Source organism: Plasmodium cynomolgi, chromosome 10, assembly GCF_000321355.1.
Source record: "Plasmodium cynomolgi strain B DNA, chromosome 10, whole genome shotgun sequence".
NCBI classification, from domain to species: Eukaryota; Apicomplexa; class Aconoidasida; order Haemosporida; family Plasmodiidae; genus Plasmodium; species Plasmodium cynomolgi.
In genome coordinates, this window is record NC_020403.1 from 779,738 (window position 1) to 791,793 (window position 12,056).

Here is a 12,056-nt window from a genome sequence, read left to right on the forward strand (position 1 = left end):
ATAAAAATTAAAGAGTACCTAAAAACTTAGGCCCTTTTTTTTATTTTTTCGTCACTGGCGCATGTGTGTATGCCTCTGCGTTGATACTTATTCGTATGTGTTTTTTTCTTTTTCTTTTTCTTTTTCTTTTTTCATTTTTCTTTTTTTTTGGCTTCTTGCACTGTTATGTTGTCCCCCCCGGAAGGTGTGTATGTACATGTACCCAGGCAGCATATGTCTAGTTTTGAGTCCACCTGCCCTTGTGTTTGAAGTCTCTGGTCCCTCGCGTGAACTGTTTGCCAACGCACAGTTGTTTTCGCGCATCTCTGTCCATCCCACGTGTAACAACGCATCTCTGCCCACCTCACGTGTAACAACGCATCTCTGCCCACCTCACGTGCAACAACGCATCTCTGCCCACCTCACGTGCAACAACGCATCTCTGCCCACCTCACGTGCAACAACGCATCTCTGCCCACCTCACGTGCCATGCACTGTTGTCTTAAATTTTTAATCAGTTCACCATTGTCACCCCGCCAGTTCCGTTTCCCCACTTGAGTGCGTCGTGCCTCCCTATAGTCCACTCGGTCATTCGCCCCACTGCGTGCGTATCATCGTCTCTATTTCCCCCCCCCAAAGAACATCAACGCCGCTGTTTGCTACGATGTATTTGTTTAAAAAGGCCAAAGACTCTATTGTCAATTCGCTGCAATACGATAAGGCTTCCCCCCTTATGCGGCTAAGCGGCGTCTGTAAGGGGATCCTCCGAGCCACATTCCTTGTCTCCTTCGCGTTGCTCTCGCTAACTGTGTTAGCTATGTACTTGGAGCGGAACTTTTTTGCCAACAGAGGTGCGCACGAAGATGGCCCATTTGGCGTGTCGCGCCCGTGTGGGGCATTCACACGTTGGTTTGTATAGGCCTCGTATCTGTATGTGGCTGCGTCAATCAACTCCCCATGCTTCCGCTTCCTCTTTGCCAATCAACTCCCCATGCTGCCGCTTTCTCTTTGCCAATCAACCCCCCCTGCTGCCGCTTCCTCTTTGCCGCGTGACAGACCTGCTGAAGGCCCTCGCAGTGGAATCGCTCATCCTCTGTCTGTTGTCCCTAACCATCCTGAGAAGAAAAAGTGGAACCTACATTTATGCCAAAGTCGAGATGTACCCTTTTTCCTTTAAGGACTTGATTGACGTGTCACTGGCCACGGGGACGGTCACGATCTCGGTGCTGGACATCCTCCTGGTGTGTTTCTACCCGCCGGAATGCAGCACTATGCGTGGGATGCACCATGCGTGGAATGCACTACGTTTGGGATGCACTACGTATAGAGAGGGTGTTGCGTCGGTGCCGCTTTTTCACCACCCCCCCACATGATCCGACTTCCACCACCACCCCTTCTCAGTGCTACCTTTGCCTCATTGTGGCGTTCTTCACCTTTTTAACGGGTACCCTTCACAGACTTACTTTATTTTATTTCATTTTGTTTGATTTTTTCTATGACTAGCATCTCCGCTGCTACCTTACGTGAGTAGGAGCAAGCACATTTTTCTGTGCTTTTTCTTCCTCCCCACCCCACAGGGTTGTTTTCCCTTTATGTATGCCTAGACAACCCGCACATGAAGGACCACGAGAATATTAGCCTTTTCAGTAATGAGCCTGTGATGAGCGTTACATGATGGAAGCAGCACCATCCCCAGGGTGTCTTCCCCATTTTTGTTGTCCTCTGTTTGACATTTATTTTGCTCTGCACGGTCTGTGTATGGTTCGTTTTTCCCTGCACCCTTTGTATGTTTTTTTTTATCCCTCCCGCAGGCATGCAATTTGCGTCCGTTTCGTACATCGGGCTGTACGCGATAACTCAGTTTTGTGCATTCAAATCTATGCCCTACCACCCAGTGGAATATTTGTGAGTTGAGTGGAAGAACCATTTCAGAGTAGTCTCAACGACACGAGTGTTTGTTTAACCAGCAAGCATGTGCGTTGGCACGCCTGCATGTGCAGCATGACACGATGGGGATATCTCCCAACTTTTGCATGCACATCCTTTTTTTTTTACTCCCCCCTTTAACATCGCAGGGGATATATAGTTAAAAACATCATGGAGGACATTTTCTGCGTCGTGAAAAAGGCGTGGAAGTTTATATACTAACATAGGAAAAGTGAGTAATTGCCTGCCCAATATTATTTCTCATTTTATTCCTTTGGAAGGCCTCTCTCCAAAGGTCCTGGAGAGAAGCTGCTGTGTGGACGTCCGACGGAATTTGCCCCTGTTAACGTGTACATGAAATGTATTTTTTTCCTTTTTTTCCTTTTCATGCACGAGCAAAGTTGTGGCAAATTTTTTTTTTTAAATCATTTGGACAGAGTTGACCGAGCGAGAGTGATATCCCCCCCATTGATGGGTTAAGAATTTCATTTTGTGCCATGTACACACATTTGTGTGAAAGATCCTCCCGAAGGAATTTAATTATTTTATGAAGAAACAGAACGAAGATTATTAACGGAGATGAATTTGTTTACTCTTTTTGCCTGAACATGTTCAGGTGATTTTTTTTTTTTGTCTTCCTACCAACATGCCAACATGCCAACGTGCCAACATGCCAACATGCCAACATGCCAACGTGCCAACATGCCAACGTGCCAACATGCCAACGTGCCAACATGCCAACGTGCCAACGTGCCAACATGCCAACGTGCCAACGTGCCAACATGCCAACGTGCCAACATGCCAACGTGTCAACCCACCAATATGCCAACTCACCAACATAGCAACGTACCTACCTGCCCCCACAAAGGGTTACCTCTTGGGGGTGAACGCTTAAAGATAACTTACGGATCGGCGGATGGCCCATCAGTTAGCAAAGTAGTGAAGCTGCCAAGTGGCACAGTCGTCGCAAGTTTTCAGCGCTACCCCTGAGGGGGGGAAGAAATTACGCGACATTTTGGTATGCAGCTATATATACCACTCGTTGGCGCAAAACTCCGACGAAAAAATATTGTTGCCATTTTTTCCTTTTCAATTTAGCTAAGGCAGTGCTGACAATGTTATGCGTGTACTACTGATCACGCTAAGCAAGTAAAAGTATTCTTTTTTTAAAGTGTTGCCTGGCAGTGCATCGTCAGGAGGGAACGAGAACGCGCTGAACGGAACGTGCCGGGCGATCATCAAACCAATTTAACAAAAGTGGCATACCATGGAGGAGTTTTACTCCCCTCAGTTGGGGATTCACTCGGAATCGACAGAAGGGCTTTTTTGCGCACCGCAATTGGGGGCGGTGCGCTCGGTATTCTCTCCGCTTCTCCTCTTTGCCGCTTATCCTTCCCTCCACGTCGGGGTCGCTACTAAGCGGTACGCCGTGATTGGCCGAAGCGTATCTTAGTAGCTTGGGCGAGAAGAAGATTATGTATCAGCCGTGATAGCTCAGTTGGGAGAGCGTCAGACTGAAGATCTGAAGGTCCCTGGTTCGATCCCTGGTCACGGCAAGATTACATACATTTTTTCTCAACGAGGGAAAAAAAAAAAGTTAAAAATTAATTTTGCTGCTTTTTTTGACCCTTTTAAAGCGTAAAAGGGATAAAAGGAAAAAAAAATTCACCGTTTTTTTTAACTGCCACTTGGTAAGTTTGCGCATCTTTCGCATTTGGCTAATTCGCCCCATTTTTTTTTTTTACTTATGCATTATTAGTGGGTATTTTTCCCATGTTGCACATCCTCCATGGCTGGGTAAGTTTTCCTCCCTCTTTTTTGTGACTACCTGGTAAGGCCATAAAGGGGCGAAGAAAGAAGCGACAGTATCACCATGCTACAACTACAACCATTCGTAGGTTCATCCCCCTGCTGTGAAGTAGCCCATAACTGGAGCTTTACCTCATTGGGCTAATTCCCCGTTCCTTCACCGCTCCCTTTGGGGCGCCGCTTTTGACCCCCCGTGCGAAGCATCTGCCTCCAAAAGGGCTATATTAATAAGGAGGCGTTCATTTCGCTGGAGAGAGGTACCAACGTGGAGGGGGGGGAGAGGAAGGGCTGAAGCCATCTAGCCTTGTGGGGAAGGTTTTTCCCCGTTTCTGCCGCAACACCCTCACGTAGGTACTACCCCGGTTTGCCTGAACGAGCAAGGCGAATTGAACCAGTTCGAGATAAACCAATGGGGGCCAAACGAGTGAAGGCCAAACGAATGAAGGCCAAACCAGTGGCGGCCAAACCAATGGGGGCCAAACGAATGAAAGCCAAACGAGTGAAGGCCAAACGAATGGAATCCGTTAAACTGTTCGGATGGGTAAAAATGCGTTCCTTTGAGGTATGAACACAAGTACGTACGCTTGCGCGCTACAATTGCGCGCTACAATTGCACTCGTTCAAAGTGAGCCCCCCGGTCAGTCGCAAAAAACGGCGCGCTTCACATTCCCCAGGTTGAGCGCAGCCAGCAGGTAGCGTTCCAAGCCGAGCGCCAACCCCCCATGGGGTTTCGAAGCAAAACGAAACGAATTGATGTACTTACTTAAAGTGGAGTCGCTGTATATTAGCTTTTCACATTTCTTGAGGTAATCCGAAAGGGAAAAGTTGGTCTTCTCCGAGATGGATAATTCACAGGAGAGTTCCCTCTGTGGGTTCTCTACCGATCGAAAGGTGTTCACTACTTTGAATAGCAAAATGGGCAAGTGGTTGATTCGCTGACTGCCGGAAATAATTTCGACTCCCTTGTAGAAAAAATCAAAGCTGTTCGTAAACCTAATGTCGTAGAGGTTGTGTGCTGTGTAGTATGGTCTGAGGTGCCATGGGTACTGATCGATTATGAATAGATCCACGTCAAAATTTTTTTTTAGAAACTGGTGTAGGAATTGCAGCTCTTCATTGGTGAAGTCGGGAGAGTTCACGTACCTTTCCTTTAACTCTTTGCTTTGCATCGATTCGGTTAGACACAGTTTGTTGTCTCCTTCCTGTGGGTTCTTGCGTAGCAGGTTCAACAAGGAGTATTTGCATTCGACCTGTGCATCGTTTTCTCCAGCGGATGCTGTGTCGTTTGTGTCAACTGACTCATTTTCCGCGGTACCTCCATCATATAAGCGGTTAAGAGATAGTAGCAACCTTTTGTAGAGCTCGTCTCGGTTGTACCCGTTTAGGAAGGCGTAGACACTCTCGTCGTGTTGGTTCCCTTGCCCTGAGGATGGCTTCCCATCAGTGCGGACACCTCCCTGGTGCACCTGGTATATGCTCTCCACCTTCTGATTAAAGTATACGTTGTGTAGCATTTCACCAGGGGGTGCCTCAAATGATAGCCTTTTCATCAATTCATCCTTTTCCTCATGGGTGAGAATTTTTATACCCCCCTTGGGTAAGTTGCATAATGCGTGTGACTTCTTCCTCCCCCGTTCTTGTATGTCAAATGGAGAGTAATCATGATCAGCAGTAGTTCTGAACGAGCTTGAGAAATATCTGTCTAGTATGTCTCTAGCTTCGCAAAAGGAGAGCACAAAAGGAGAATCGGGAATTTTGCTGGGCTCAAAATGGTGACCTCCAAAAGAAGAGCTTATCAAGCTTAACTCCTCCCCAAAAGTCTTAAGTAGGTACTCATTTAATCGTTTCAACAGCTCATACATGGGGATAATTATTTCGTAGTAATTGTGATAGATTACTCTCTCTATGTCTAACGAAAGGAACTCGTTCAGGTGCCTGGATGTGTTGAATTTCTCATTTCTGTAGGAGTAGTTCATCTCGTAGATTTTCTCAAAATCTGCGTTAATTAGCATTTGCTTGTAAAATTGGGGACTCTGGGCTAGTATCACTTTTTCTCCCTCGATTTTGTAGCACCTGGAGCCTCCTTCCGATCCGTTCAGTTGCCAACGGGTGCGTCGTTCCACGGAAGAGGAGGTAGTGCGCGTGCCGGTAGCAGCGTCTTCTGCAGTGTGTTCCCCATTGATGAATTCCGAGTCACCTACGTTCTGCTGCACAGTGATGGATTCCGAGTCACCTACGTTCTCCTCCACATTGATGGATTCCGAGTCACCTACGTTCTCCTCCACACTGATAGGCGCTTCCCCATGGGCGCCTCCCCCCCCGAGGTTAACCATCTTGGACGTGAACACCTCCGTGTACCCATCCCGCCGCAGCATCTCCCTCAACTGGTGCGCAATTCGGCTCTTAATTTGGAACACGATGTGGTTCATGGGGTGCCTGTGGTGGAGGCTGGGGTGTTGCAGCTTCAGGATGACTTCGCTGGTGTTTAGCTTAGCGGGCCGGCGGGCAACACCCCCGATGCGGTCATCTCCACCGATGCGGTCATCTCCACCGATGCGGCCATCTCCATCGATGCGGCCATCTCCATCTATGCGGCCATCTCCACCGATGCGGCCATCTCCATCTATGCGGCCATCTCCATCTATGCGGCCATCTCCATCGATGCGGCCACCTCCACCCATGCTGTCACCTCCACCCATGCTGTCACCTCCACCCATGCTGTCACCTCCACCCATGCTGTCACCTGCACCCATGCTGTCACTTCCACTGATGCTGTCACCACCTGTGCGTGCCGCCCAAAAGGCCCTGCCCTCGTTCACCAACAAGGGCACATCGTCAAACGCTTCTGAAATACATCGGATGCTGCTCACGACTACCTCTATGCACTTCTCATTTAGTATGCTTTCCAAAAAGGGAACCCTACATCTGATCAAATCACCATGTACCTTCACACGTCCAACAATATCAACCACACTTTCGTTTCGTATCTTTTTTATATAGCTATACAGATCATCCTCCCCTTCAGTACATCCTCCTTTTTTTTCATACACACAGGTGAGATAAACTCCCCCGTCTTGTCTGAGGCGAAGGAAAATCCTTTTAGATTGCTTCACTTTGTGTTCCACCCTTCCTCTAATGAGAGTGTAATTCTGGTCGATAATAGTCCTCCTCGTTTTTGCTTCTGGATGAGTAGCTTCCCTAGAGGGACTACTACACGAAGAGAATTCCCCTCGTCTCTGCTCAATGTAGTGGACTATCTGTTCATACGTCGAGTAGCAATTTTGGCGATTTGCAGTTCCATAGAAAAAGGAAAAGTCACCTACTTGCGCGAGGTGTAGTAGGTCTGGTTCGACTGATCGATATAGTTGGGGGGCATCTCCGGCGTGATCACTCTCACTAGGGTGTTTCTTCTGCTCCCCCCCGTTCAGTTTGGCAATATAAAGGACAGAGCTGCGACTCTTCCCCCCGGAAAAGCGACATATTTTTTTTTTTTTCTTCCCATGCGAGAGTCCTCTCCTGGTCTTATCGCTCACCTGGAGGAAGCCTCCTCCTGGCGAAACGTCACCTCCGCAGTGGCTACTCAACTGACTATTCGTTTTTTTGCGTATCCTACTTCGGGGAAGGCAGTTGCTACTAAGGCAGTTGTTGCTAAAGCAGTTGTTGCTAAAGCACTCGCTGGGCCTCCGCCCCACTAACGCTGAACTTCTAACATAGGCCAGGCGTTCTCTCCTAGGGGCTCCTTGACTTAATTTTAAGTTGCAGTTTCCTTTCTGCTTGTAGCAGAGGATGGGCTTGTGCAGGTACGTCATCATGTGCATGCGCCACAGGAGGAGCACCCCCCTTGCAAGTTTCATTTTGGCGCGTCACCCTTCACCATCGGTTAGGTTACTCTGCCGCGTCACCCTTCGCCATCGGTTAGGTTACTCTGCCGCGTCACCCTTCACCATAGGTTAGGTTGCTCTGCCACTTTGCCGCTTTGCCACTTTGCCGCTTTGCCACTTTGCCGCTTTGCCACTTTGCCGCTTTGCCACTTTGCCGCTTTACCGCTTTTCCGCTTCCACGCTGCGCACTTCAGGGAAGGGCCAAAGAGGGAGCTCTACCCTGCCGTCACTTCCTCCATTTTGTTTTCTCCATTACAGCTGTTTCGCTACCAAAATGGGATGGAGAAAAAAAAGAGAGTCGCGAGCAAATCGAACGAGAGAGCCGTTTGAGTGCCGAGTGCAACGGAGAGAAAGTGCACTCAGTTCCCCATGGAGCAGTTTTGCCTGATTTGTTTACCCTCTCGACCTAAATGAACACCGTGCGAAACGAAATTGGAGACCTCGCAAGAAGATTTTGTTCACCTTTTGACGTTCTGTGGCCAACGGGTCTACACGAAGGAGAGGGGGGGCACCAATCGCATAGGTGGTAATACCATCCCCCCCCCTGTTCCTGTGCAGCACCTCCACTTCGCATTTGCACAAAAATTGAAAAAAGAAAAAGAAATTACGATTAGTCAGTACAGTCGTTACACAAATGGAGGGGAAAATCATCATCCCTGGCATTGAGTCAAATGGGATGAGCACGAAAAAAAAAAAAAAATATCAAAGGCTGATTGCACAACGGGGGTGGGGGAGGCAGGGATTAGGCGGCACCGCGTCGTGGCCATGTGAACAGGGTAGTGAGCTCTCCATTGTGCTTCCCCCTTGCCGCTCCTCCTTTGCGCTCCTCCTTTGCGCTCCTCCTTTGCGCTTCCCCCTTGCCGCTTCTCCCCTGCTACCCCGTCGGGATGCTCCCCACCAGGTTGAGAAAGAGGAAGACCCAGAAGTCGCGGCTGGTAATCAAACAGTTCAGAAATTTTCTTAAGGGGGCATTGCAGGTCCTGTGCAGGGTGCTCACATTATGCATGCTCAATTTCGTGTTGAATGGAGAAAAGAACAGAGCCCAAAAGGCGTCGTGCCTATTGTGTTGGATTAGCATGTGTAGCCTCCTGTGTATGTCCTTATACAGGTGGCATATCTTCTCGGCTATGCATCTGTGCAGTTTTAGGGAGCCTTGACCGACTAAAATGAACTGCGACTCGGCTGCATCATGTTGGGAGTCCTCTCTATGCTCCCCATCGCGAGGAGTACAAACAGGATACCCTCCCCATCGCATTATCTCATCAAAAAGGATCCATACATGACGCACAATCCCCACGTGGTTGCAACTGCGCAAAGAGTGTAGAAGCAGATCGGAAAGGTCCAGCCATATCATGTCATTCATGTAGCCAGTATCTATCGAGGTGTCTTGTTCCCCATTTTGGCTAGCTCCTTCTGCATAAAAAGTATCTCTTTTATTTTTTCCATATTCCGATGGGATCAAATTTTCTACATGTAATAAATTGTCGTACAAGCCTGGATCAATTTTTTTTCTTATTTCGATGGCATCAAAGAGGTAGGGTTCATAATCGGTTCTACTGTTCCCTCTGCATCTAATTAAAAACTGCACATTCTCACTCAAAAGGATGTTAAATAAGGTCATGTAGTTATGCCAAAAATAATTCCTCAAATAATGAAGCATATTTTTACAGTGGTGTTGAATTGCGTTGTAAAAAAAAAGACAGTATTTCCCTTGAGAGTAGTACAGCTTGAAATTATTTACCTCGTCATCTTCTATCGAGGAAAGTAAACTCACCTCCTTGTGGATTTTCTCCAGGGTGGCATTCCTCATTTGATAATACGATGGAGGATAAGAACATCTATACATGGATTCATGATTTTCCTTAATATTTAGACATGCCTCCTTAAAATACAGCATGAAGTTATTAATGTGCATGTTGATTGCTCTCTTTTTTTCTTGAATGCTCATTTGGGTCACGTCAGTTAGGAAGTTCCTTTGCAGGAACAGCTCGTACGGGGCACTCTCCATTGGGGGGTCACTCTCCATGGGGGGGTTCCCCTCCATTTGGGGCTTCTCCGTTTGGGGCTTCTCCGTTTGGGGCTTCTCCTCCGGGGCGATCCCCTTCATGACATAGTGCAAGTGGCTAAAGTACGACACAAACATGTTATACAGATAAATCGTCTCTTCGCTGAATTCCCTGTAGGCAGTCACCACCGGGTTGCACTCCACTTGGTCTTTCTTCCCCCCAGGGATGTTCAATTCACCCTTCATTTGTGACTCCCCATCCGTTTTTAAGGGAGTCTTATTCGGCTGCTTCTTCAGAGGGTCATAACCTAGCAATATTTTCACGTTCACGTTCCTTTGGTTTGTTTCCCTGTTGACGTTATTTTCGGAATTCTGCTCAACTTCGGTTTTCACTATAAAATATCCCGCCGCCTTATAGCTGTGCTTGGTTTTGTCCGACATGCGGCTACTTACCGGAGGGTTGGCATCTTGGGGAGGATCCTTGGGGGGCACGCTCTGCCATTCGGGTCCCCCGGGGAGGCAACTCGGGTTGGCACTCAAATCGGCACGCGGGCAGCTGTTCAGATGGCCACCTGGACCGCCACCTGGACCGCCACCTGGACCGCCACCTGGACCGCCACCTGGACCGCCACCTGGACCGCCACCTGGACCGCCACCTGGACCGCCACCTGGACTGCTGCATGGAGCGTCTCTTGGACCACCGCTTGGATGGACGGTTTGGTGGACGGTTTGGTGGACGGTTGGGTGGACGGTTGGGTGGACGGTTGGGTGGACGGTTGGATGACCGCTTGGATGGCCGCTTGGATGGACGGTTGGATGGACGGTTGGATGGCCGCTTGGATGGCCGCTTGGATGGACGGTTGGATGGACGGTTGGATGGACGGTTGGATAGACGGTTGGATAGACGGTTGGATAGACGGTTGGATGGACGGTTGGATGACCGCTTGGATGGCCGCTTGCACCGGCGCTACGCTCGGAGGGGAGCCCCTCCGCTGGCGGCATATCCCCACCATGCAGGTGGTATGCACCACGACCGGCCGCCACCTCTCCCCAGCCCTTCGCAACGCACCTGTACTGCTTGAACGGCTTCAACCTGTTGGGTTGCCCCGCACTCCTCATATATTCCTTCTTGCCAATTCGTTTAGCTCCACTTTGAAATCTCCTTTGACCCAAAAAACGGACAACCGGATTTAAGTACCCGTTGACATTATTCCTTATTTTGTTCGCATTCATGTTTGTGTAGTTACCGTTGCACACGGGGGAGAAGGTCCGTATCATCTTTACGCCGGTCATGTAGATGGGAGAGCTGCTTACGTTGCACAGGGGGGGACTCCCAGGCACGATGTTGTTGCCACTGTTGTACATGGTCTGTGCGGGTGGGTAGATCTGTGGATAAGCGCATATATACGAGGTATATCTTTTCACCGACAGGCTGGCATTCTTTTTGGGGGGGGAACGAAATCAGTTCGCGAATGCCACGTATTGGACAATGAGCACCACCCCCGGTCACTTCTTCCTGCACAGTGGCAAAAACAGTTGTTATGTGTTATTCCTTCCCAAACGTTTTGGTCCTAAAGGAGGTCTCACAAGGTGGTTGCGCTGCCTCCACGCGTGAGTGCTTAGCGGGTGAACGGTTGAGTATGCAAGCAGGGGGGGGTACACGCAAAAGGATAAAAATAAAAATAAAATAATAATAGCAAAATAGTAAAACAAAAAAAAAAAATAAAAATAAAATAAAATAAAATAACCTACGCAACGGTTAGCAAAACCATAACACTGTTGGCGTAAAACGTAGGGGGGCGGCATACCATCACGTGTCCTTCTCCAAACGGCTTTTATCGTGCCACTTGGGGGGAGGAGAAAAGAAATAGCAGCTTACAGTCGAGCATATGTACAAAATTGCACCCTGTGGATGTGCAACGGGGGTATTATATAGCTACTTCCAAGCGTATCGTTTTTTATGCCACAATGAGCTATGATACGGCTCCTCTCTCTTGGAATGAAAAAAAAAGTCGCCAACTAATCAAGGTTGCCGTTCTGTGGAGGATCCCCTCCCTTCATCCCATTAACGTAATTCCCCTGTGATGAATAAAATCATCATGTGGTGACATTTCTAGTCATGTTCACTGTTCAAAGGGGTATCATAAAAACGGTTGCAATACTGCGATGCTACGATGCTGAGAAGCGTATGTAACGTTCGTTGCAACGTTGCCGCATGCTTGCTTCTCACCTGCTTGTACGCGGAGGGGAGAGGGGGAGGAATCTGCCATACGGCGAGGCGCATGAAGAATGTACTCGAAAAGAGTTGCCAAACAGTTGCAAAAAGAAGTAACCATTAGTAACTCCATCTGTAACTGTACAAACGATGTTTGTGAGTATGTATGCCAGGGACGGACGCAAGATAAAAAAAAGAAACGAGACGACCGAAGTGACAAAGCTGTATGAACAGAAAAAAA

The 12,056-nt window shown here is 48.5% G+C and overlaps 3 protein-coding genes and 1 non-coding gene across 4 annotated transcripts; 2 read left to right on the plus strand and 2 right to left on the minus strand.

Annotated features, from left to right (window-relative positions):
• Window positions 1-643: 643 nt before the first annotated feature.
• On the plus strand, window positions 644-2,528 carry PCYB_102720 (hypothetical protein; the record flags this gene model as incomplete). Its single annotated transcript, XM_004222821.1, has 6 exons — window positions 644-830; window positions 1,036-1,220; window positions 1,381-1,423; window positions 1,557-1,625; window positions 1,791-1,884; window positions 2,055-2,528. The coding sequence occupies 6 exons, from the start codon at window positions 644-646 to the stop codon at window positions 2,125-2,127; spliced, it is 651 nt and encodes a 216-aa protein (XP_004222869.1). The 3' UTR covers window positions 2,128-2,528.
• An 860-nt stretch (window positions 2,529-3,388) lies between these two features.
• On the plus strand, window positions 3,389-3,461 carry PCYB_102725. The gene has a single exon. It is a non-coding gene; the product is annotated as a tRNA-Phe (tRNA).
• Window positions 3,462-4,352: 891 nt separating this feature from the next.
• Window positions 4,353-7,568, minus strand: PCYB_102730 (asparagine-tRNA ligase; the record flags this gene model as incomplete). The annotated part of the gene is made up of 2 exons (XM_004222822.1): window positions 4,353-7,033; window positions 7,328-7,568. 2 exons carry the CDS (start codon window positions 7,566-7,568, stop codon window positions 4,353-4,355), a joined length of 2,922 nt encoding a protein of 973 aa, XP_004222870.1.
• Window positions 7,569-8,475: 907 nt separating this feature from the next.
• PCYB_102740 (hypothetical protein) lies at window positions 8,476-9,846 on the minus strand (the record flags this gene model as incomplete). Its single annotated transcript, XM_004222823.1, has 1 exon — window positions 8,476-9,846. A coding segment is annotated over one exon (1,371 nt), but the record flags the coding sequence as incomplete, so codon positions are not given.
• Window positions 9,847-12,056: the final 2,210 nt, after the last annotated feature.